This window comes from Ovis canadensis, chromosome 21 (assembly GCF_042477335.2).
Source record: "Ovis canadensis isolate MfBH-ARS-UI-01 breed Bighorn chromosome 21, ARS-UI_OviCan_v2, whole genome shotgun sequence".
Taxonomy (NCBI): Eukaryota; Metazoa; Chordata; class Mammalia; order Artiodactyla; family Bovidae; genus Ovis; species Ovis canadensis.
Window position 1 is genome coordinate 17,814,055 of NC_091265.1, and position 26,463 is coordinate 17,840,517.

Genomic DNA, 26,463 nt, shown 5'->3' on the forward strand with positions numbered 1-26,463 from the left:
AACCTTATGTGGAAAAACAGACTGGTTCAAAATTGTCACCCTGTTATACGCAGAGTACATCATGTGAAATGCCAGGCTGGATGAAGCACCAGCTGGAATCAAGGTTGCTGGGAGAAATATCAACAACCTCAGATATGCAGGTGATACTACTTTAGTGGCAGAAAGTGAAGAGGAACTAAAGAGCCTCTTGATGAGGGTGAAAGAGGAGAGTCAAAAAGTTTGCTTAAAACTCAACATTCAAACAACTAAGATCATGGCATCTGGGCCCATCACTTCATGGCAAATAGAAGTAGAAAATGTGGAAACAGTGACAGATTTTATTTTCTTGGGCTCCAAGGCTCCAAAATCACTGTGAACAGTGACTTCAGCCATGAGCTTAAAAGACGTTTGCTCCCTGGAAGAAAAGCTATAAAAAACTAGACAGAGTATTAAAAAGCAGAGACATCACTTTGCTGACAAACATCCATATAGTCAAAGCTATGGTTTTTCCAGTAGTCATGTATGGATGTGAGAGTTGGACCATAAAGAAGGTTGAGTGGTGAAAAACTGATGCTTTCAAATTGTTTTGCCTGAGAAGATTCTTGAAAGTCCCTTGGACTGCAAGGAGATTACACCAGTCAATCCTAAAGGATATCAACCCTGAATATTCATTGGAAGGACTGATGCTGAAGCCGAAGCGCCAATCTTTGGCCACATAATGTAAACAGCCAACTCATTGGAAAAGACTGTGGTGCTGGGAAAGACTGGAGACAAAAGAAGAGAGCAACAGAGGATGGGATGGTTCGATGGCATCACTGACTCAATGGACATGAACTTGAGCAAATGCCAGGAGACAGTGAAGGACAGGGAAGCCTGGTGTGCTGCAGTCCATGGAGTTGCAAAAGCTGGACATCACTGAGCGACTGAACAACAACATACAGTAGATGCGCACAAAATATAGTTTTAATGAGTACACAATGAATGAATCTCAGTCCTCTGAATCTCTTCTTTTGATAAACAGTGTAGTACTCCTGATCTGCTTGCCACTGCCAGAGGCCAGGTCCACTATTGATTAGTTAAGGCAAGTCATTGATGCTCTCTGAACCTCAGTTTTCTTAGAGGTGAAAAAGTAGACACTCACACGTGTGCACAAGAGAGTGAGAATAAAAATACATGGAAGCTGCTGTAAAGCACAGGGAGCTTAGTCTGGCGCTCTGTAATGACCTAGAGGGATGGCGGGATGGGAGGGAGGCTCAAGAGTGGGGATGCAGGTATACACACACTATTCACGTTGTACAGCAGAACTAACACAACAACTTCCCTGGCAGCTCAGATGGTGAAGGAGCTTCCTCACACACAGGGTCATGCAGTACACTAACGCATACATGTGGAATTTAGAAAGATGGCAACGATAAGCCTGTATGCGAGACAGCAAAAGAGACACAGATGTATAGAACAGTCTTTTGGACTCTGTGGGAGAGGGCAAGGGTGGGATGATTTGGGAGAATGGCATTGAAACGTGTATAATATCATATATGAAACGAATCACCATTCCAGGTTCGATGCATGATACTGGATGCTTGGGGCTGGTGCACTGAGACGATCCAGAGGGATGCTACGGGGAGGGAGGAGGGAGGGGGCTTCAGGATGGGGAACACGTGTATACCTGTGGCGGATTCATGTTGATGTATGGCAAAACCAATACAATATTGTAAAGTAATTAACCTCCAATTAAAATAAATAAATTTATATTTAAAAAATTTTTTAAAAAGGAATCTTCCTGCAGTGCAGGAAATTCAGGTTTGATCCCTGGGTGGGAAGATCCCCTGGAGAAGGAATTGGAAACCCACTCCAGTATTCTTGCCTGGAGAATTCCATGGACAGAGGAGCCTGGCGGGCTACAGTTCCCAGGATTGCAAAAAATCAGACGTGACTGAGTGAAAAGCAGTTAAACTGGGCTTCCCAGGTGGTGCTAGTGGTAAAGAACCTGTCTGCCAGTGCAGGAGACTTAAAGAGACTCAGGTTGGATCCCTGGGTTAGGAAGATCCTTTGGAGAAGGAAATGGCAACACACTCCAGTATTTCTGCCTGGAGAATTCCATGGACAGAGGAGCCTGGAGGGCTACAGTCCACAGGGTCGCAGAGTTGGACACAATGGAAGAGACTTAGCACACACACTAACGAGCAAGTACTTCTTGTACTTTTGCTATAATATTGGACCTGAAAGACTAACATAGGGAAAAATATTACTTGTGTCTTGGGAATCTCTCCTAGTGACCCAACATGTTTCTTTTATAGGTTTGAGGAGAGCCATGGAACCTATCCCACCATTTTCATCATGACTTTGGCTGCCAGGAAATTCAGAGCTATGGTCTGTGTTCAGCGAATCCCTGGTCTAGATTTTTCAATGGTCTGTTCATCCCTATTTTACTAGTTGAATGTTAGCCTTTTCTTTCATATATTTTCAAAAGTTCAAGTATAATTAACTTATTATATTAGTTTCAGGTGTGCCACATGGTGAATCAATATTTTTATACATTACAAAATGATCATCACTGTTGAGTCTAGCTACTATCTGTCGCTGTACAAAGTTATTACAGTATTATTGACCACATTCCCTATGCCATATATTACATCCTCATGGCTTATTTATAACTGGAAGTCTGTCCCTCCTGATCCCCTTCCCCTAATTCACCTATCCCTGTTTTCATCTTAATGGTGCTTTGATTTTATCACTTTTGAATTTTTACAGTGAGCCTGGAATCTCTTTTGGAAGTGACAAAGTATCAATCGTAAACAGAAGGATGAGCGCCTCCTTGTCCATGAGCATGTTCATTTCCTGAGGTCTCCATGCAATTCTTCAACTGTCTTTGAGGGGTACCCTCTACCTTGCAGGTCATCTTAAGTACTGAAGAATGTGCTTTAGCTGGGAAAATATAAACAACCAAGAGGTGCAATTTAAACAAAGCACTGCAACGTAGTCATTGAACCAAAGTACAAGGCACACACTGAACCTAGAGCCAATGAAATTAAATCTTGCATGAGGCTGAAAATGTTAAGCAAACAGATTCAAATCCCCTAAGTGGATATTCCTGGCGACTGCAGGGGAGTATCCGCAGTAGTTTAGTACAGCTGTTTCCTGCTTTGGGCAAAGCCAACATATGACAAGCAAACTTACCCAACAGACAGATTGGGGCGGGGGTGATTATTCACATCACAAAGGGATTAATGGAAGGGTTCCTTCAAATAGCAAGCATCCCTGGTTTATTAGAATTCCATTTATAGAGATTCAATTTACACAACTCTCAGAAACACACTTGGTTCATGAAATACAATATACCTTAGGAGCTAGAGCTGCATAAAAGTTGAATTATTCTTCTTTCCCATCCCTAGGGTTCTGCACACTTTAGACGTTTGCCAGTGAAGTGTCAAATGACACGTTCCATTTTAGGATCAAGCCATTCATATCCCATATTTTTGTTCTCTCTCAAATTTAATGCTATTTAAAAGAACTGCTAATAGAAAGTATTTGCTTCCTAAGGATGTTCAGCAGCTGCCTGTCCTCTTAAAGCTGGAAGGAGAGAGGGGAAGGTCAGTGACACCTGGGCAGGGTCCCTGGAGCTGCAGCCTCTCTCTACATGAGCAGAGTGCCTTCCTAGTAATCATACAATCCTGCCTCTCAGGGCTGTTTAGGATGGAGGGGACACATGTATATCTACGGCCAACTCATATCGATGTATGGAGGAAACCATCGCAATATTGTAAAGTAACTATCCTTCCATTAAAATGAATATATAAATTAAAAAAATAAAATTACAAAAAAGAAAGTGAGCTAAGGATGCTAGGAAGCTTGCTTCAGTAGCCAGGAGGTTAAAAAGACAGGACTTAGGTTTTTGAATTTATCCTCTTCCATCATGAAGATCTGATTTGAATTCACTGTTTTCTAAAACTGTGCATCCCAAGTGTTTCTCTCTCTCTCTTTTTTAATAAATCTGTCCAAAACTTTTCTAGGTGGTATACTTTCTTTTTTTTTATTTTTTGGCCCTTAGGCATGCAGGATCTTCGTTCCCAACCAAGGACTGAACCCTAACACTACACTGTAAGTGTGGGAGCCTTACCACTGGGCCACCAGGGAATTCCCTTGTTTTTTTTTTGAAAACACTGTTTTCCTAACGGGGCTGAAATGATTCTCTGATTTGAGTGAGTCAGGGTAGCGGGAGATTCCTCATGAAAGTGGCTCACTCCCTCCGCACAGAGCCTGGAGTTCCCGAGGCAGGTGTATGAAGTCTATGTGGCGGGGGGGGGGGGGGGGGGGGGGGGGGGGGGCGTCGCATCTCCTCCCTCCAGGATTAAAGCCTGAGTCATCTAACCAGCAGCAGCATCTAACCTAACAAACAGCCAAAGCACAGGCGCCAACACAGCCCACCACGATCCCCGTTGCGCCGAGGGACAGAGCAGCAGGAAGGAGAAGACCGCCCGCCATCTCCCCGTGGATGAGCGGGTCCTGTTGGACAGACGCCACCCACCTCTGAAGGCACGTCCAGAGGAAAAGTGTTCCATTAAACATGGCTCCCTCCTAGGCCCCCTTCCCTCCCATCCAGAAGGCTTTGTCTTGTCTACAGAAGCCCACTTGGTTTTGGATGGAGTGAGCTGTAGTAACAACACTGAAATGGCACCCCACTCCAGTACTCTCGCCTGGAAAACCCCATGGACGGAGGAGCCTGGTGGGCTGCAGTCCATGGCATCGCTAAGAGTTGGACACGACTGAGCGACTTCACTTTCACTTTTCACTTTCATGCATTGGAGAAGGAAATGGCAACCCACTCCAGTGTTCTTGCCTGGAGAATCCCAGGGACAGTGGAGGGACTGATTGGTTGCTGTCTATGGGGTCGCACAGAGTTGGACACGACTGAAGCGACTTAGCAGCAGCAGCAGCAGCAGCAACACTGAAAGCCGGAGACAGCAAGGGGATGGAAAGCGTGGTGTGAGTGAGACTGGAGGCGAGGCCAGGCTCGGCATGCTGTAGCCGTACAACCTTGTAAGTAATCCAACCTCTCTGAACCTCTCATGTCCGACTCTTCACGACCCCATGGACTGTAGCCCACCAAGCTGCTCTGTCCAGGGATTTCCCAGGCAAGAATGCTGGAGTGGGTTTCCAGGCCCTCCTCCAGGGGGTCTTCCCTACCCAAAGATCGAACTTGGGTTTCTTGTGTCTCCATATGGGATCCCAGGTGGCACTAGTGGTGAAGAACCTGCCTGCCAATGCAGGAGATGCAAGAGACTCGGGTTCAATCCCTGGGTCAGGACGATCCCCTGTAAGTGGCAACCCACTCCAGTGTTCTTGCCTGGAGAATCCCATAGACAGAGGAGCCTGGTGGGCTATACAGTCTATGGGGTTGCAAAGAATTGTACATGACTGAGTATATATAGATATAAACAAATCACATTTATTATATTAACTTCATAACACAAACCAAATGAGGCATGTAAAGCTGTTAGTATTATTGCTGCTGTTGTTTTTATGAAGGCATCAGAGGCTCTGATGTGAATACAAATGCAAGACTTGCTCTAAAGGAAATCTAGTGCCTTTGGAGTTTCTGAGGCTGGGAATGATTTTAAAATTAGGCTACTTGGGCCAGAAGAGGGCATATGGAATCTTCTATACCCCAGATCTCCAATGTCCTTCCAGGGCAAGAAGAGAAGTGACCTTCAGGGGTCACTGGGGATAGACCCATGTGGTATAAGAGGATACAGTCAGCCTTTTGAAAGGACCACCCCTGCCGTGGAATTGATTAGGAAACACTCTAATGAACTGTTGAGTGATTACAGCTCAAAGGAGGCCAGCCCTTGAACCCACTCTAGAGAGAGGTACCCCAGTCTCCAAAGAGGCAATTCTGAAGCTGAATGTACAAAAGGAAATGGGGTATTGGCACACTTCCCAGTTTTGCTGCTGTTCCCCTGGCTCTAAACTCAGCTTCTGGTTTCTGAACTTAAAAGACAAAACGATTTCAGACTCCAGTCCAAGAGCCAAAATACTAACATGAGAACTGACTGTAGGAAAAGATAACCCATTTTAATTACCTTCAGTATGATGCAGGGGTTTGCTCTGGTGTACATTATAATCCCGTTGCTTTGCAGGGTCCGCAGACGCAGGGCCAGTTTAAAGTCTTCTTCTTTGCTGTTTTCAGAAAGCCTGTATTTGATGTAACTGTTTCCAGCAAAGCTGAGAGAAGTGTGCCCTGAAAAGACCATGATGAGGAGACATAGATACTTTGAACATCCAGACACCAGAAGGGACCCATGGAATCACCAAACTACCAATCAAGTTGATTAAAGACTGTGGGAAGTTGGCAAAGGCATTGAGGACCAATGATTTTGGATTAAAAACTGGTTCTCCATTTTGGGTCACATTCCAATTTCAAAGTAAAAAAAATAGTATTTAACTAGTCAGATGCCCCAAATTTGAGTTTCTCATGTCAAGGGCAACCTGGTATGTTCTCTAACCAGAATTTTCCTAGAGTCACTAAACTCCCAATTCCTGCTTTCTAAAATTAGCATTAAAAAAAATATTCCTTCATGCCCACCCACACCACTTAGACACTTGAAAACTTTCACTTCCATGAAACAAGGGAAAGATAACCATTTTCAAAGAATATCCACATTTCCCAAGTATCCTGATGCTGAACAGCGAACTTAGGTCATTTGCACAAATGTTGAAAAAGGCAATGATACAAAGGAAGTTCAAGTTTTGTGCAGTCACAGCTCTACCTTTGACCATGAATTTCAGGCTCCCCTGCCTAGAATGTTTAGTAGCTACCCATATCACCCAATTCTGAGTTCGTTCTCTCTCTCTCTTTTTTTTCTTTACTGCCTTACACTTTATGTTTTAAGAAGCAAAGTAATGGCTGAAAAGCTGTCTCACTGGGATGAAAGTGTGGAAATACACCAAAATGGATGATAATCATGGACAAGGAAGAATTTTCCATATAGAAAGGAGAAGGGAGATGGACAAAAAGGGACATCTGAAGTTAGGAACAGTACCCTATTGTCACCCTGCAGACCCACCTGCGGTGCATACAGCAGGCGTGTTGGGGGTGGGGCAGCATAAGTATCTTAGAGCTTTAGAAGACTTCAAAAGCAAGTATGTGGATTCAGGGACAGCTTTGTTCTTGAAGTCAACTCTGAAAGAGCTTTGGCTTCCATTTTTAAGAATAGTGCTTGTTTTGGCAAAGCCTGAGTTTTTAGAACCCAGTGCTTCACAAGTGCCTTGCACATACTAGATATAATAATTTTTTATTCCCATTGTAATTGCTATTATAATCATCACTCAATAAATATTTCTTGGATTCTAAAACTGGTATCAGTGTGCTTATATCTGCAATACATCCTCTACTAAAAGGGTTCTATTGGTAACAAAAGTGAACATTACTCTTTTTAGAGGAAAGAAATGGTAGAACACATATAAATCAAGAGAAGTATTGAAACTGAGTCATGATCAGAAATGGAGGGTCATCTGGATTGGAATAATACAAATACTGATTTCTTTTTTTTTTTTCTTTAAGACACAGAGGTGATCACCTCGCCTTTCAGGAAGATGCAGTTAGCTGTACATTTGCAGTGGAGAGTCTTACCTGGTCTAGGCTGAGCTTACCCTACAAAGGACAACTGAACTGGCTCAGCTTCACTTTCTGTTGAGGGGTATAGGCTCAGAAGATGAAAGGCCATACCACAGATACTCCAACTCCTCTGCCTAACCAACAGCCTTTTATTTATTTTCTATAATTTCACAGTCTCAGCATGCACATGATGCAGCTGAAACACAGGCTACAGTCTCCCATTACGCAAGGAACCCACAGGCATTGCATGTTCCCTGAGCACAGGCTGCAGCTGCAACAAATTCCAAGTATTTGAGGGGATACTAGCTGGGGTTCACTCTGAAGGAAAATGTCACATGCAGACAGAATGTCTTCTGGAAGGGCTAGGGCAGTGTAATTTACTCAAGGGCAAGGGCTTCCAGAATATGAAGCTGGATCCTCATCATCCCACCGCACTCTGCACCTGAGCACTCTCCGAGCTTTCCCGGTGGACACTGGCAGAGGAACGGTCTCCTGCTGGCTTCGTAACCAACGCACTGCATGTCCCCTGGACACGGCTTCTCCACACAAGGATCGTTGGCCCCTGGACACAGTCCTCCTGTGACAGAGGGGAACACACATGATCAGTAGAAAGGCAATCACTCTACATTCTGTAAAGCCCAGGAAGCACAGGATGGTTTGAGAGCTGGGCTCGACAGGCTCTGGGCTGAGAGACAAAGTGCTGCCCAGAGCAGGAAGGCCTGAGTGGGCTTCGCCTGCTGCAGGTGCCCACCGGGGGTCTCTGCATCTCCCAAAGCTCCCTGCCGGACTGAGGCAGGATGAGGGCAAAGAGCCAGTGGAGCTCCTCTTTTTAGGCTAAATCAAATGTCAGATATACTAAGGCTGTGAAGTTACTGCTGTAACTTCAGCTGAAGAAAGACCACATGACACAGGCTCTGATAGCCTTTATTGGCTGGGACTCCTGCCTGTTGCTGTTTAGCTGCTAAGTTGGGTCTGATGCTTTTGCCACCCCATGGACTGTAGCCCACCAGGCTCCTCTGTCCGTGGGATGTTTCAGGCAAGAATACTGGAGTGGGTTGCCACTTCCTACTCCAGGGGACCTTTCAGACCCTTGGATTGAACCCACAACTCCTGTGTTGGCAGATGAATTCTCTACCACTGAGCCACTAAGGAAGACCTGGGGCTTGTGCATACTGGGGGCCACTTGAACGCATCGCTTGTGTTTAGATTTCTTTTCCAACTCCAGGAGATGTTAGCTGTTGCTTTCAGAGGGAGGAAAAAAAGACTTTTATAAAGAAAAGTGACTCACTCTAAATCATGCAAGCACAACTCCCATTGTTTCCGAATCCCTTCTGCTCCCTGCTATTGTATTGATTGGTTGTAAATGTATCCAACATGGTAGAATTATCTTTGGCAAAGGAAGGTTTCCTTTTCACCTGTTCGATGTTCATAGCACAGTGAGATGAAAGGTTAATTCTTCAGAAAGGAAATTCTGGAAAGCAGATTAGCTAATTAAAGTAGAATTCAGGACCCAAGGGAGATTTTCAGAACTGCGAGGATGGCAAACACGGGTTCCCTGAAGGAAATGCACTTCCCAAAGGTCTTAGGTATTTCAAATGTAATTAGGTGAGAGTTTAAATGGTAAAATACTGTAGAAAAGAAGACACAAATTGAATGCAACCTACAGCTGGGTTAGGCAGTGGCCTAAAGAAGCCCCCCTTCTCTGTGGGGTTCCATTGTACAGTCATTTCTTTGTCTAGGAGAAAGTGGACACTTAATGCCAATAACAGATAAACATTTTAGGAACTTTAATCCTGGAGGGGAGTGATGTAAGAAGCACCAGCAGACTCAGAATTCATAAATCCTGTTTTCCACCAGTTGAGAGCTCAGCCATAAAAGATACTCCTGGCAAGGATCCAGCTTACAAAGTCTTAGAAGATGAAGGGATTTTTAACTGAAAATTTGAAATGATCTTCACAAATGGTTTGGAAAGACCTAAGTGCCCTGAAATATATCTTCCTCTGTTCGTTTCAAGAAAATCTTTATTCCTGCTGCGTTTTTATCAATATTTATGGAATTTAAGACGGGTGTTCAACCACCTTATGATCTGTTTCAAGGCGCTTTTGATAAGCAGTTTTGGAATTTTTGATGCATTCATCCAACAAGAAAAAAATTTTCAAGCCACTGAGGTGATAGACCTGGGCATATAAAGATGAAAACAAAAATTATCCCATCTCTTCCTCCCCCTAGGAAACAACGCACAAACACATGGTTAGAATACAGTAAGGTGACTGCTTTGCTAGGGATCTGTGAGTACAAGGGAAGCCCTAGAGAAGGAACAACTGTGCCTCCTGGGAGAATGTCAAAAGTCTTTGCAAAGGAAGAAAGCATTTTAAACTCAGGTTTGAAGGATGAGATCTTTTGAGTAGTAAGGGTCTGTGCTTCTTGGGAACGAATCGCCCATGCGTGCATGCGTGCTAACTCGCTTTACACGTGTCCAGCTCTTTGTGACCCTACGGACTGTAACCCACCAGGCTCCTCTCTCCATGGAGTTCTCCGGGCAAGAACACTGGAGTGGGCTGCCGTGCCCTCCTCCAGGGGATCTTCCCGACCCAGGGATTGAACCCATGTCTCTTATGTCTCCTGCATTGGCAAGCAGGGTTTTTATTACTAGTGCCACCCAGGAAGCCCTTAATCAACCGTAGTGCGTGGTTTAACTGCAAGCATGTTTACTCACGGTATGTTCACAACTCTCCCTGCCCACTCTGTGCTGTCTCCACGAGTGGCTTCACTTCCGTTTCTGAGGCCTGCACACCTCTAGGTAGCTCCCCCTTGTTGGCTAGTTAGCATACGCTCAAAAGTGCCAACTGAGCCCAGTGCCGATGTCAGCAACATGGAGGTGGTAATGAGCGTCACTGAATCACAGAGTGCATTCCACCAAATAGACCTAACTCTGAAGTCATTGGACAGTAACTTCCAGTTAGACATAGAAACAATAATTTATGTATTTAAGAAATCTGTTCCTCTCTGTTTCATGGACGTGTGTTTTTCTATGTCTTATTTCAGCCAGCTAAAAGATGTACTTTCTATAAAAGTCTGTGTTTCAGAGACATAGAGACATATACTACATTCATAGTCTTTTCTACACTAATGCAATAGCTTCACTGCTTACTTAGAAAACTTGCATTATCAATGATGCAGTTTAAAAACCTCTGTTTCAAAGGGCCAAAAGAGGACTAGATAATTTCCAGATCCATGATAGCAAAGTTATTTTCTTCTTTCAGGAGTTATGGTAACATTAAAAAAAAAAAAAAGCTGTAAGGGCATATAATAAAGGCTGCTGCTACCAAGTCACTTCAGTCGTGTCCGACTCTGTGCGACCCCATAGACGGCAACCCATCAGGCTCCACTGTCCCTGGGATTCTCCAGGCAAGAACACTGGAGTGGGTTGCCATTTCCCTCTCTAATGCATGAGAGTGAAAAGTGAAAGTGAAGTTACTCAGTCATATCCTACTCTTAGTGACCCCATGGACTGCAGCCTACCAGGCTCCTCCATCCATGGGAATTTTCAGGCAAGAGTACTGGAGTGGGGTGCCATTGCCTTCTCCAATAATAAAGGCTAGACACTACATTTCAGAATAAACACAGTATTTGAATAATTCTCCCTTTTATTCACATATTTTGACCTTTTCTTTTGCCACAAGTCCTGCCCTGCTAATTAGCATTGGGCTTCTCACTTTATCAACCATATCACTTATATTGGGTTACAACAGAGTCACTTAGACCAGCAACTGGAGTTCAAATTCACAGTTCTTTCCTTCTTCCTTCCTTATATTATAACCATGTGTGTGCTCAGCTGCTCAGTAGGGTCAGACTCTTTGTGACCTCATGGACTGTAGCCCTCAAGTCTCCTCTGTGCATGGGATTTCCCAGGCAAGAATATTGGAGTGGGTAGCCATTTCCTTCTCCAGGGGTTCTTCCCAATTCAGGGATCAAACCCATGTCTCCTGCTTCTTCAGCACTGGTAGGCAGATTCTTTACCACTGCACCACCTGGGAAGCCCATGTCATAACAATAGAACCTAGATAATTAAATTAATCAACTTAATGAATTATGTTAGATCCAGTCCCCCTTATAAATACTCCAGCTGGTGGACAGATAGAAACTATATTAATACATTATAATAAGTGCATTCTAAGATTAATATAAATGTAAATATTAGACATATAATGATACATATTTCTATTCATTCCAGCAGCCATTGACTTTGATAGGTCAGTATTCCTTCTTTTCCTTTTTAATACGTTCCTTAAGGCAGAAGGGACAGTTGTGAAAAGCAGTCAGTTTCTTGATGCTTAAAAAATCCCAGGGGGCCTCTTCCCTGCCTCCCAGACCGGGATGGAAAGAGTCATAAACCTTTGCTCCCCAGCTGCTGCTGTCAGTCCGCTCTGCTCGCAGTCTGCTCTCTTGCAGCTCAAGGAGGTACGAAGGCAGATTAGAGTCTGCAGGTTAGTGTTAACGTAATGTCCTCCTTAGCTGGGGACACATGTGAGCAAGTCTATAAAACGTAGTCTCTTTCAAGCAGAGAAAGAGTTCGGATTACTGAGAAACAGCTTTTCCCAAACCAGTTACTCCCCATATACAATACTGTATTTCTTTCCTATCAGCTATGATAAGAAGTTAGATCCTTTCTGAAATATTTATGTGAGAGGGACTTGACCTTCGTACACCAACCCTGAACAATGCCACATGTCCTTTGACCTCAGATGGATGTCAGATCTTCCCAACCCAGGGACTGAACCTGTGTCTCTAGGTCTGGGTCCTGGGGACACCAACCTTCTTCCCAGCCAAAGCCCTAAAATCTCTAGCAACATAAAATGCAGCATGATTTCAATGGATGAGGAGGGATTAACTTGTTTTGCAAAGCTTATGGTTGTTCAGTTCAGTTCAGTCGCTCAGTCATGTCCAACTCTTTGCAACCCCATGGACTGCAGCACGCCAGGCCTCCCTGTCCATCACCAACTCCTGGAGTCCACCCAGACTCATGTCCATCGAGTCGGTGATGCCATCCTGCCATCTCGTCCTCCGCCATCCCCTTCTCCTCTCTGAACAGAGGTCCACTGGGGGTGCAGGCTCTAGCTTTACATGCTCTGTATCTTCAGGCATCCATCAGTTTGGGGCCAGGGTGAGCATGAGGGGAGAAGCATCCCCTTTATCAAAGCGACTGATGCCATTTGTGGCGAGTCAGGGCAGGACAGAAGGATCAGGTGTTTTTAGCAACTGTCAGAGCAGGAAGCAGGCAGAGAAGTCTCTGTCCCCCCACTCCTAGGTCCCCTCTGGAAGGCAGGGCAGTGTAATAGGGAGCGGTGTGACGCTGACAAGCGGCAGCCCTGAATGTGGTTCCTGACTAGTTATTCAAAGCACTTCCTGTGTGGGACCTATCAAAGTTAATGGCTGCTGGAAGGAATAGAGGTATACATTATTATATGTCTAATATTTACATTAATATTAATTCTAATGTTATTAAAATATATTATGCATTAATATATTTTCTATATGTCCTTCAGTTAGAGTTTTTAAGGGGTCACTTCACTTCTCTGGGTCTTGCTTCCCTTTCATGAAAAATGAGGATAATTATCCTTGGAAACTTGTGAGCATTAGATGGTTTAATGTATGTGAAAGCAACTTGTAAAGAAAAAAAATTGAGGGTAAAAACAAATTGCTACAGGGTCCCCAAACTGGAGACACTCGCCTGACTGGGAAACAGGGCAGAGATCTGAGCTCCAGTATAATCCCTTCTTTGCTGTCCTTTTTGGGTCAGATTCATGACTCGTAAACTGACAGATGATATGAAATACTGTGTGCCTGGGAGAGCTTTGTGTTAATCAGTGTCACAGGCAACGTGCAGCGGGGTCAGCCCCTTCATAACTGTCCCGGGCAGAGGGATTCTTTCCACCGAGACTCTCCTCACAATGTGGCTACTCATCACAAAGCCCCCCACCTCCCGAAGCTTTGCTCAGGTGGACATTTCTGTCACTCTTCACAGAGCTGAAAACGTAATTCCCTCGAGCAGAAGGTCAGGGCTTTGGAACCTGCAGGGAGGAGAGAGGCAGTCCTCTTGTGGTTTTAGAAGGGTCTCACTGCCCCATGTATGTCTCTCCTCATCTTAGTGAAAGTCGCTCAGTCATGTTCGACTCTTTGCGACCCCATGGACTGTCCATGGAATTCTCCAGGCTAGAATACTGGAGTGGGTAGCCTTTCCCTTCTCCAGGGGATCTTCCCGACCCAGGAATTGAACCAGGGTCTCCTGCATTGTAGGTGGATCCTTTACCTACTGAGTTACATGCCTTATCTCCCCAAATTCCCTCGGCTCCCTGGATTAAGTCTGTACCTTTGGCTAATGCATCAGTATCCAGCTATGATTATTACTGCTGCCATTTTGAGCTTATTCAACCCCTTGATTTATATCTCTGCCTTGTTATACTGAGAATCTAATAACTAATGGTAAACATCCTACACCCTGAATTCACATGCTTTGCCAAGGTGTCATGTCTCAGCCAATGCAACATACATCAGTAAGCTCCCTTCATAATTTCTGGCCTGCATGAAATTTTAAAACATATTTTCCTAAGGTCGCTTGGCTTTGAAATGGTTTCCTGTGGTTCTCCCCAAAGCACAGAATCATCTTGATTGGTGTTGGCTTTGTCCAGCCCTATTTTCTGGGATGATCTTGTTAAAGGCTTAGTGCCATTTCGTTCAGGACATCCTCTCTGGGGCCACTGTGTGTGGTTGGAAAACATAAGGGATTATCTACGTGGTAAGAAGTTGGTATCTCCTCCACGGAGGACATGTCCAGACCTCGCCGGGCCCTTCAGGATTCCAGGCACGCTAAAGATAAGGGATCTGCAGACAGACAGCTAACACGAATGAGAAACAGAAAGTGCCCAGTTTGCAGGGAAATCCGGTTAAGGCTCAGAGACACTGAATTATTCAGAATTCCTGGGGGTGGGACTATGGGCTCGGTCCTCAGAGAACTGGAATGAACAGTCCTGGGCTAAGTGTAAACCCGATCTCAGATGTCCCTGTGCTTTTTAAATACTCGTTAAGGCCGAGTTTCACGTATCGTCCTGCCTCGTGGAAGCCTTCATCATTTTACTTTACTGTGCATGTGAGAAGTGCGTCACCGTGGCTGCCTATCGCAGGCCCACTGACCTGTCCCAGCACATTCCTTTCGGACTGTCTTTCCACCAGCCAGTCCAGCTGAGCTCCCTGTCATTCGCCTGGTGCACAATGCTGCTTCATGGGCCATGAGGATGGGACCATGTCAGCCTCCACTCACCGCTCTCACTCCAGCAGCCCATCCAGGGCTTGGAAAAGTATTTGCTTCACTGATGACTGAATGAGAAAATAAAAGCAGTAAAGAAACGTTCCTTTACTACTTTCTCTGCTCAGAAATGCCCTCCCAGGACAATTCACAGCTCCCAGCGCCTTTCACGGGCTCCTCCAAGTAAGACAGAGAACGCCTTCCTTTACGCTTGCTCTCTATTCCAGCTACACCACCTACGACTCCTCCTAGCTCCTATTCTTGATGGCCAAGGAACAGAGGACCTTCTGCCGTTTGTCTCGAAAAAGAGGATTCGAGGGGTCCTAGTAACTATCCTTAGCTGTCTGGAGGGCGGTTCGTACAGGAGGGTCAGACAGGTCAGGCTCCATGGGGCTTTAAAGGGTGCAGTGGGTGACCTCACAGGAGGGAGACTCGGGGCCCAGGAAGCCAGCTGTCTCAGGTCCATCTTGAGAGGTAGCGAGTGCTAGGACTGGGCTCAAACCTCAGCTGCATCACTGCGGCAGGAGGATAGTAAATAGGATGTCCGAGGTGCATGGGAAGTTGGAGTCAGTTAATTTCAAATTTTCTCAAACCTGTGCAGAGGTAGGAGCGTACAGGGGCTGGCACGGCCAGGTGTGAATCCTGGCTTGACCTGCACTAGTTCTGTGGGACCCTGAGCAAGTCAACTGATGGTTCTGAGTTGTAGCTTCCTTAACTTCTGAGGAAAGTTAATGATCCCTATCCCTTAGGGTGATTGTGAGGGTTAACTACAATCATACATGTGTGAAAGACAAAGCAGCAACAGGTACAGTAACAGCGACAGTAACAGTACAGTTCAGTGAGTGTGAGTCACTCCGCTGGTCTCTGCTTCCACCTGTGCACTCTTGCACAGGGCTTCTCACCTCCATCGCTCGGCTCTAAAGCTCCCCAGCCTGGACTGACTCCTCCCCATGCCCTGTCTGATTCTAGGTATCCTTTCAGACCGAGGGCGGTGGCCTCAGCCTCAGGCCTTCTCCTATCACCCTGCACAACCTTCCGACAGTGGGCTGCTCCTGGCTGAGGGCCCGGCGCTGACACCTCACCGCACAGCACCGAGCTCGCCCGTGACAGACGCTCCATGCATGTGACTGGAGCTTCAGTTTCAAGTAGGGGTTCCATGTCTGAATCAAGACTGGACAAATCAGGCACCCACTTCCACCAACACTCATAAACACACCAATCTTAAATGCTAATGGTCTCGTGGCAAGCCCATTCTCTTGGACAAGTGTCTCCTTTTTGATATGTATCTAGATCAGATTTTTGAAAAATCAATGAAAATCTTTCCAAATGGACCATCACCACTGCCCCACGGCTTGCCCCAATACTTTGTCCTCTGACTTCCTCATTGGAGCTCAAGGGTGTTTATCATTCCCCAGGCTTTCTTACCCAAGTGCCAACATCCCCTGAACATCTAAGGTTTACCAGGAGCCATCTCAGGACAGCAGAACCCTTAAACTTCTGCTCAGACATGACGCTCCATGGGGGCTGGAATGTAATAAACCTCTTCGGCACTAAATTTCAAGCCTGCTTTCATTGTGTCAAAGCAACCCAGCATTTTAGTTCAAGATGCTTAATGATGTTAATTCAACCCAAAAAAAGTCTCCATGAGAGAAAGATAACGTGAAAGTTGGGAGGAGGGTAGACTACTGAGGCCAAGTTTGTATGAATATTTCTACACAGCCCAGAAAGGATCGCTACCTCTGTTTATCTCCTAATTATTCCACCAAGTGGTGGGAAAGTCCATTTACTGTATCTGTCAAACTTCCAGGCTAAAAAGCAGCCGACACTACAAGTGTGTGTGTGGGGGAGTGGGCTAGGAGCATTTACTGACTTCAGTTATCTCTCCTTTCCAATATATGAGAAAATGCCTAAAATGCTTAATGCTTTCCTTAACAACTGTTCACTGTAATTTCATTTGAGATGGTACTTTTGGAAAAGTGAGAGAACTATTACTATTATAACGAGGAGCTCACCCCCTGAACCCACAGAAAATTTGTTTCTATTTTATCTTGCTGTGAGATTTATTTGAGTTTGGTTTCCTAAACACCAGAATTAGGGTCACCAGGCTACATGCATATTGACTCAGGGCTCCACTCAAAGCCTCCCGTTATATTTGAGTGCAGGGCTCAGTAGTGGGCCTTTGTAGTAAGTCACAGGCCTACTGGAGTCCAAGACCCTCTGCCATCCTGCCGTGGGTCTGTGAGACTGGCAATCAGTCTGTCAGGAACAATGGGGTTATCTGAATATTCTCATAGTGTACATAGCATTGGGGTTATAAGTCATATACCAAATGGAAGAGCTCTTGTTCTTAAGATGCAATAAAACAAGGACCCAAGAATAAACTATGGAAGAGCTCTTATTCTTAAGATGAAAGGAATAAAACAAGGACCCAACATGAACCTACAATTGAATCAGGATGCCCTTCTCACCAGCTGTATGCCCTGGGCAAGGCACAGAGCTACTGCATTTATAAAATGGAGCTAATCATATAAAGCTGCTGAACATGGGGACTGGACCAGATGGTGTTTTGAGGTCCTTTTACCACTAAAATTCAGTATTTTATTTTACAGCTTAATTACATGAGTGACTTAAAGGTGGCAAGAGGCTGAGAGGTGGGCCTGAGTCTGCAGAGTTACCGCTCAGGAAATGTTCCCTTCTAGACTGAGAAAGCCTCCTCCTGGGATGTCTGGGACTGAATCACAAAAACTTCCAGAATTCTGGGTTTCCTGTGGAGTAGAAGGGTTTATGGGGACTTGAGAACAAGAGTCCTGGACAAGACTACCACCTTGAAACTCACTGCATTTAAAACATCAGTGTCTCTTTAAGGAGCGCCTTAAGGCTGAGAGTGGTGGTGGTTTAGTCACTCAGTCATGTCCGACTCTTTGTGATCCCATGGACTGTAGCCCACCAGGCTCCTCTGTCCATGGGTCCCAGGCAAGAATACTGGAGGGGGTTGTCATTCCCTTCTCCAGGGGATCTTCCCGACCCATGGATCAAACCTGAATCTTCTGCATTGCAGGCGGATTCTTTTACTGCTGAGCCACCAGGGAGAGGTCCCCACTAATAGCAGACTAACAGAATCCTTAACCCTACAACCAGAAGGAACTGAATTCTGCCAACTCTGAAGTGAGCTTGGAAAAAGATTCTTCCCCTGAGCCTCTGGCTGGAGAGCCCCAGATGTCTGACAGCTTGACTTCATGTTTGTGAATGCTTGAGCAGAGGAACCAGAGGACGAGCTGCACCCACCTGCACTTCTGACCTACAGAACTGTGAGATATTAAGATCTTGTTGCTTTAAACCAAAAAATAAAGTAAAATAAACCATCAGTGTCTCTGGGGGCTTCCCTGGCCGTCCAGTGGTTAAGACTATTTCAACTGCAGGGCTCACAGGTTCGATTCCTGGTTGAGGAACTAAGATCCCACATACCGTGCATGGTGTGGCCAAAAGATAAAATTTAAAAAATAAAATATAACATCAGTGTCTCATGAAAAATGCAGAGGAAGATCCCTCTCTCCAACAAAATCACCCCTCTAAATCCCTGCTGTAAAGAAAATCTGCCAAGCCTGCCCTCTGCCTGTCTCTGCTTGATGAACTCATAGTCATCCTTCAAAACCCAGAACACAAGTGGTCTCTGGCATCTAAATGTCACCGAAAGCTTTCCTCTGGCTGTGACAGGCACTCTGCCTTTTTCCTCCCCAGCATTTCTTATAGCACTATTAAGGCAAACGGGGACTTGCAAAAGCTGAGCTCGCAGCAGCCAGCTCCTGAGAGAAGGGACTGTGTCTTTTATTCACTTTGAATTTGCAGCACCTAAGACATTGCTGATGGGCTTCCCTGGTGGCTCAGATGATAAAGAAACTGCCTGCAACGCGGGAGACCTGGGTTTGATCCCTGGGTTGGGAAGATCCTCAGGAGGAGGGCGTGGCTACCCAGTGCAGTACTCTTACCTGGAGAATTCCATGGACAGAGGAGCCTGGTGAGCTACAATCCAGGGGGTTGCAAAGAGTCGGATACGACTGAGTGACTAACACAAAACATTGCTGCCACTGCAGATTTTACTGAATGAAACAAGCTTTCAGAGAACAAGGATTAATTAGCCGGTTTAGCTTCTCCTGCAGGGTCTGCCCTGTCCTGTCTTGAACCTCTTTTGAACTGTGCTGTGAATCCCTGCAGGAAGGCTCTAGCAGACCTTTGGTGCATAAATCAATGTGCCTACAAAGGGAACCTAGGTGAGGTCTGGACAGCTGGCATTCATAAATCCTGCATGTTGGTGGCATCTGCCAGAAACACATTTCCCCTAGCATGCATGCATGCTTGGAGTTACTTTGGAGCTAACTTACATACTCAACAGTTTGGACATCACTGCGTCTCTACCTGATGGAAACACAAACAGAACTCACTGGGGACCACAGAGGGAATAGCTCACATGCTTCTAGGCTGTGCGGGGGTCATGGAAAGGTCTCCTGGAGGGAGCTGTGATTTCCGGGGCTTTTTTCCAATGAACTCATTCTCCAAAGGGCAACTCAAAACTCTCTGCAAAGGGAGAGGGTGAGGGCCCCGTCTGTCCTCAGTGATCTAAAGGGGTGTTTTATGAATGGCTTCTCTTCTGGCCGCAGTCCCTTTGGGCAAGTTCATACTGGCTAGGAAAACGCTGGTGTGATTTTCTTCGACGAGGGCAGTGAATTTATAGCACCACGTGCCAGAGAGAAAATGAGGGAGCGAGCAATGCTTCTTGCTGACCACCACGGTCGACTCTGTGCAGCTATGGCCTCTGAGCAGGGAAGGTCAAAGTTCAGTGACTCTAGTTACGTTGACAAACAGGAACCATTCCATCTCTGCCACTCTGAGGGCCTAACCCACCCCCAATTGTGCTCCCGAACATCTGGCCCTCGGGTTTCACTCAAGAAAACCCAGCTGCCCTTATGCACCCTGGTAGCTTCTGAACTTGTTTCCCTGCCTCTGGCCCGGCCCGTCTAACCCATCCCCTTAGCAGTCAGCAAGCTCTCTCTGAAAGATAGACCTGATTCTGTGACTTCTCCACCTCAAATCAGCCGATGGCTCCCACTGCTTTGGGCTGGTTTCTAGGACTTCATCCTAACAGCTCTTGTGTGATCACTGCTCATAAGTCTCCTTTGTCATCACCGGAAAGCTCTTTCAACCCGCTTGGTGTAGGCTACTATCTTGCCCTTAAGCCTCATACAAACACCGTCTCCACTGGAATGCTGTCCCTCTGCTACTCTTTTTCACACATCTATTTTCTACTTTTCCTTTTTTTAAAAAATGGAAATGTAGTTGATTTACAGTGATGTGTTAGCTTCGGGTATACAGCCAAGCGATTCAGTTTTACATACATAATATATATTCTTTTTCAGGTTCCTTTCCATTGTAGGCTATTATAAGACACTGAATACAATCCCCTGTGCTACACAGTAGATCTTTTGTTGTTTATCTGTTTTATATGCAGCAGTGCGTATCTGTTCATCCCAAACTCCTGATTTATCTCCCCTGCCTTTCCCCTTTCATAACCATAAGTTTGTTTCCTATGTCTGTGAGTCTATTTCTGTTTTGTAAGTTCACTTCTGTCATTTTTTTAGATTCCACATATAAATGATATCATATGACATATGATACAGCCACAGTGGAGAACAGTATGGAGATTCTGCAAAGAATCTGAAAACAGAATCTGAGGAATCTAAAAATCTAAAACTAAAAACAGCCACCATATGATCCAGTAATTCCACTTCTGGGCATACATCTGGAAAAGGTGGAAACTCTAATTTGAAAAAAAAATACATACAGTGTTCACAGCAGCACTATTTACAGTAGCTAAGACATAGAAGCAATCTATGATTAACAGATGAATGGATAAAGAAGATGTGGGGGGGGTGTGTGTGTGTGTATAACGGAACATTACTCAGACATAAAAATGAAATAATGCCATCTGCAGAACACAGACAGACCTAGAAACTATCATACTAAGCGAAGTAGGTCAGACAGAGAAAGACTAATTCCTGCTTATCTTTCATCTCAACCTAGGGAACAGTCCCTTCAGGAAAACTTCCCCCTTGATTGGGTCCCCTAAGGATGCTCAATGCAGGGACAATGCCCGCCTGCTTGTATGTCTGGCTGCCCATAAGCTCCATGCTCTACAGGAGGGGGGCTGAGCCTGTCTTGATCACCCCGCAGACCTGGCATCTCTCATGGTGTGAAGGCACATCGTGGGTGGTCCAGTGAGTGAATGAACTAAGACATGAGTGCGGGGATGGTAACCCAAGCCGCCTCACACAGCCTAGGCAGTGGAGGGGACACTCCAAACCGCACTCACCATCGCAGGTGCAGCGCACGTTCCGGTAGAAACGTGGGCACACGAAGCTGATGCGGGCTGTGCTGTAGGTCATGAGTGCATGCGAGTCCAGCGACAAGCCCTGCTCACAATGCTGCTCCTGACAGTCCAGCCCAGAGCAGTTCTTCTCCAGGATGGCCGAGATGCGCATGGCGTTCTCCAGGTGTCTCCTGGCGTTGGACAGCTTCTGGATGAGGTAGGCCGGCTTGTAGAACTCGCTGCTGTGCGTCTCCACCGCGAACAGCATGTCCAGCTCACTGGTGCCTGCCACGGGCTGGATGCTAATGATGTGCAGGCTGTCCTGCTTCTGGGTCAGGACCGCGTTGCGCAGGGTGCGCCGGAACCCATGCATGTGGAGCCCCACAAAGTCCTCGGGGGACACGTTCTCAAAGCGGATGGTGACGGTGTTCTGTAGCATCTCCTGCACCAGCTGCTCCACGTGCACGACCACGTCAATGGGCACCTGGAAGCGGCCGTCGCTCACCGACACGTTCAGGACATACTTGCCACTGTCCAAGCCCCCCAGGGCGATGATCTTCCCATCGTGACTGTTCACCTTGAACAAGCTCTTCTGCTCCGATTTCAGCGCAAATGTGAGGACGTCATACACGTCCTGATCTGTGGCGTGGATCTTCCCGATGACCCCACCAGGAAAGTCGTCCTCCATGGTGACAATGAAAATCTCCAGGGGGATGGCTGTGGGCTTGTGGATACTCTCCTCAATGACCCGCACTCGGACGTAGGAGTGAGACACTTGCTGAGGCTTGCCAGAGTCTTTCGCCTAAAATCACCCAGCAGGGAGGGAAGATGAGGAAGTAAGGTAAAAGCCCATGATAATTTTTTTAAAAGCAACTAAACAAAGATAGAAAGTGTCTGCTCCTTTAACCACATTGCTGCTCCCTCCATCCCTTGCCATTATTCTACAAAATTGGAGCATGTACATATAAGTAAGAGGAGTGATTTATCACTTTTGGTGCCCATAAGTGCACTCTGTGATGAGAATAAAATGTGTCAACATAATAAAGCCAGTGGGGGTGAACTGAGATGGAGGACACAGGGTGCTGTGAGATCCACAGTGCCCCCAAGAGGCTGGCTGTGTTTTAATTTTGGACAGAAGCCACAGGGGAGCCTTGTACAGTGGCATTCCCACTTAGAAGAGAGATCTTAGTTGTCTTTGGCTCCTTAGCTTTGCATGGGACCAGACAGCACTTTTCCGTACATTTAAGAAACAACGTTATTTCAAGTGAGAAGGACACAATATCGAGGCTTAGAATAAAAGGTGGTACAATGAGAAAAGCCTGAAAAAAGCCATTTTGTCTTCCTTCTATCTGTAAGGACTGACAGAACCACCACCCTGACAGATAGTAACTGAGGACCTGTCACATACAATGTGAAGGTGGTCAGTGCTGGAAGACTTCTGAGAAGGGCAGATTCTCAGTGGCTGGGGCCCCAGGGTGGGCATCTCAGGATGGGGGCGGCCAGGTGACACCTCAGGAGGTATGCCCTTGTATGTGGAAGGCAGCGTGAAAGCAGGAGCTTGGTCATCACATGGACCCGAGTTCAAATCTTTGCTCTGCCTCTTACTATGTGTCTGGCCTGGAATAAGTCACTTAACTTCTTCGAGCTTCAAGTTTTATATATTATTTGAGTGAAATAGTCCTATCTACCTCACAGGATTCTTGTACTGTGAGGATTATGACTCACGTGATTGCAACATACTCAGCACAGACCTGACCCACAGAAATACTTGGTGCATGAGGGTCAATGTGATTGTTGTTATCTTTATTATTTCCATAACCATATGCTTTTTAAAATGGACTATATGAACCAGAGATGCTAGAATGGAAAATTCACTTAGGGGGAGATCAGTTTAGCAAATAGGACTGAACTTGAAGTCAAACTGTGTAGAGCCCTGAAGGACAGTGATGAGTTCAGATCCCATAGGTCAGAGGTTTCCCACTCAAAGATCAGAGGCCAGAAAGGCAAGAAGCCACTGGATGTAAGGTAACAGACCCATGGGCCTGTGGGCTAAGAAGAACTGGACAGTCATGTCTGCCTAAAATCCCTAAAATTCAGCATCTGAACAAGCCAGAATTCACAAGGTTTCTGTCAACAGGGAGCTCAGACGTTTTTAGTTTAGGGGTTAGCACTCATTTTCTGTAAAGGGCGACACAAGAAATACTTTAAGTTTTGGGGTTATATGATCTGTATCAACTACTCAACTTCCAGCAGGAAGGCAGCCCAGTACATATGTAAATGAACTGGAGAGTCTGAGTTCCCATAAAACTTTATTTATAAAAACAGGTTGAAGACAGGATGTGGTTCAGGGGTTATAGTCTGTTGACCTCTGGTTTAGTGGAATGAGATAATCAAAGTGGAATAATTAGCCTGGAAAGGGTACAGAGATAGATCAGAAAGAATAAAGCTGAAGCCGGACGAACACCCGGGAGGTTTTGCAATAGTCTCAGTATGGGACAATTTAGAATAAAGGGGGGAGATTGCAAAGGGTATATACCTGATGCACGCTGAGACATTTTGGAGACAGAATGTGGGCCTTGGTGGTAAGTTTAATATAAGGGACCAGGAGCAGAAAGCTCTCCATGGTGTTTACAAAGTCTGAGATGTGAAATATGCTCTCTAACAGCCAGAGAAGGTAGGCAAAGAACTGTACTGGCTTCTGTGTGCACTCAAGTCACTCAGTCGTGTCCAACTCTGTGACCCCATGGACTATAGCTCTCTAGGCTCCTCTGTCCATGGGATTTTCCAGGTAAGAATATTGGAGTGGATTGTCATTTCCTCCTCCAGGGGATCTTCCCTATGCAGGGATGGAACACAAGTCTCTTGCATCTCCTGCATTGGCAGGCAGGTTCTTTACCATTAGTGCCAGCTGGGAAGCCCCAGTAGCTTCTGTGAGAAGGTACTAAAACTCTCTCCTTGCCCTTGAGGACCTCTAACTGTGATATAAAGGCATTCACATAATATTGTTGGAGGAGTGGGTGGCAACTGAAGAGTTTATCAATGTGCTTCGAGCCAAAAGTCATTAATTTGAAAGGTTTCATGGGGTAGGGTAAGCCATAACTTATCCAAAGAGATAAGGGACACAATTAAACTCTATATAAAGACTATTCTCATCATTGCCACTATTAATAATAGGTTGCTCTCTGTGCCAACTGTGCTTAAAAAACAGTCACTCAGTCTCACTGATGGGACCCATGTCTTGGGACTGGCAAAATTTGCAACCAGGGGCTTTTTGGTGCTCTCTTGTTTCCTGCTTCTGTTCACACCCTTCCTGTAACTGCCACTTCTGCCTCTTTGTCTCCCTTCATTCGACATCATGACCTTGAGGAAGCTGAAATGTTGGGAGGCCACTGCCACCCGAGTCCCTGTTCCTGTTTCCCGTCTCTGGGGAAACTTACCAAGAAGTGTGGTGTGCCAAGTCTCTTCAGTTGTGTCCAACTCTGTTATCCTATGGACTGTAGCCCTCCAGGCCCCTCTGTCCATGGGATTCTCCAGGCAAGAACACTGGAGTGGGTTGCCATGCCCTCCTCCAGGGGATCTTCCCAACCCAGGGATCAACCCATGTCTCTCATGTCTCCTGCATTGGCAGGCGGGTTCTTTACCACTAGTGCCATCTGGGAAGCTCAAGCTGAGGTCTCTTAAAAAGCAGAGGCCATGAACTATTAATATTAATATGAAAAATTAATAGCTTCATCACACCAGGACAAGGATTGGTCATTTCCCAATTGGGGTGATCCAGGAAATACTTCTCAGTACCAAGAAGTAATGGAGAAGGAAATGGCAACCCACTCCTGTATGCTTGCCTGGAAAATCCCATAGACAGAGGAGCCTGGCAGACTATACAGTCCACTGGGTTGCAATGAGTGGGGCATGACTTAGCAACTAAATGACAACCACTCCCAAGTAGTAAATCTTGACCAGTGAGTTGTCTTTGGGGCTCATATGGAGCCCCAGGAATGTTCAGAATACAGATTTAAGCCAGAGACCATCAGTCCGGCACACCCTACAGTAAAGTCCCTTTTCAACAATGATGCTTCCTTTCCTTCCTGTTCAATTTCACACACAGAGGCCATTTTTACTGGTGTGAAATTGAATTTGAGATTAAAAGGGGAACACTACTACACGCTAATGAATTATGTTGGCTTGCTCAACAGGGAAAAAAAAAAAAAAACAACCAAGGGGCAGAGCCTGTAGTAGGAGAGAAAGCTGGCCTGCAACAGGTAGAAAATGAGGCCATACCTGGACACACAGCACGTACTCTGGAGACTCCATGTGCTGGAAGACCACGGCTGACCTCAGGATTCCGTCCGAGTCCAACACGAATGCCTCCTCTTCATTTCCCGACAAAATAGAGAAGGAGAAGGGAGGCCCATTGTGAAAGGAGTCTTTGTCTGTCACCATGAGCTGCAGAACGCTGGTGCCTACTGGCTTATTTTCCTGCATAAGAGAGTATATTAAAAGGGAAGATAAAATTACACCTCTTTGCACATTAAAAAAAAAAACCCATCATTACCAGCTGAGAGTGCTGGGCTAGAAAACAGAGCTTTTAATGGAAGGGATTCCCTGTGATATTATCTCGTCTTCTGAAAAATGCTGGTGTCTGTAAGCATCATCCCATCATTGGCTGCCTCCCCAGACTGCCCTGTCAGACAATGAGCTGCAGGTGAGAACACGAGGACTTGGCCTTGAACTGCTTTGTAGGTTCCAAGGATGCTGCCTGGCTCCATCTGTCCTTGAAAGGCTGGAATTGCCCTGAGTTCATCCAGATGGCTCTGGAAATCCATGGTGCTCATCAGCCTTCATGATGGCATCAGAAATCCTCTGGGGCCAAGAAAACATCAACCTTTTGGGATGGAAAATCCTTCCTCACACTTGTCACAACATGATTACACTGAGGTCCAATATAGTGACACAGTGTCATGATACTGGACTTTTAGGGAGACATAATGGCAACTTCCTGGTAGAAATACAAAGGCATGTGTTGGGTGGGAGATAGGGCTTTAAATCCCACCCATCAGAAAACAGTTCCTCTGTTTCTCGAGAGAAAAAAAGGGGATGGGATATTCTTCAATCAGAGAACGAAGAAAAAAGACATCTACAACTTCATCAGAAGTTTAGGAAGCCCAGATGTCCTTATGCCAATGTTATATTGCAGAAACTCTGCCT

The 26,463-nt window shown here is 45.8% G+C and overlaps 1 protein-coding gene across 1 annotated transcript in view; it reads right to left on the reverse strand.

Moving 5' to 3' along the window:
• FAT3 (FAT atypical cadherin 3) overlaps positions 1–26,463 on the reverse strand; it is an 813,871-nt gene that overhangs the window by 34,329 nt on the left and 753,079 nt on the right. Inside the window, exons 18-21 of the mRNA XM_069566576.1 lie at positions 25,537–25,734; positions 21,262–22,060; positions 8,037–8,171; positions 6,060–6,217 (exon numbers count right to left, since the gene is read on the reverse strand). Of these exons, the coding sequence (XP_069422677.1) occupies positions 6,060–6,217; positions 8,037–8,171; positions 21,262–22,060; positions 25,537–25,734 (1,290 nt within the window). The remainder of the gene's footprint in view (positions 1–6,059; positions 6,218–8,036; positions 8,172–21,261; positions 22,061–25,536; positions 25,735–26,463) is intronic.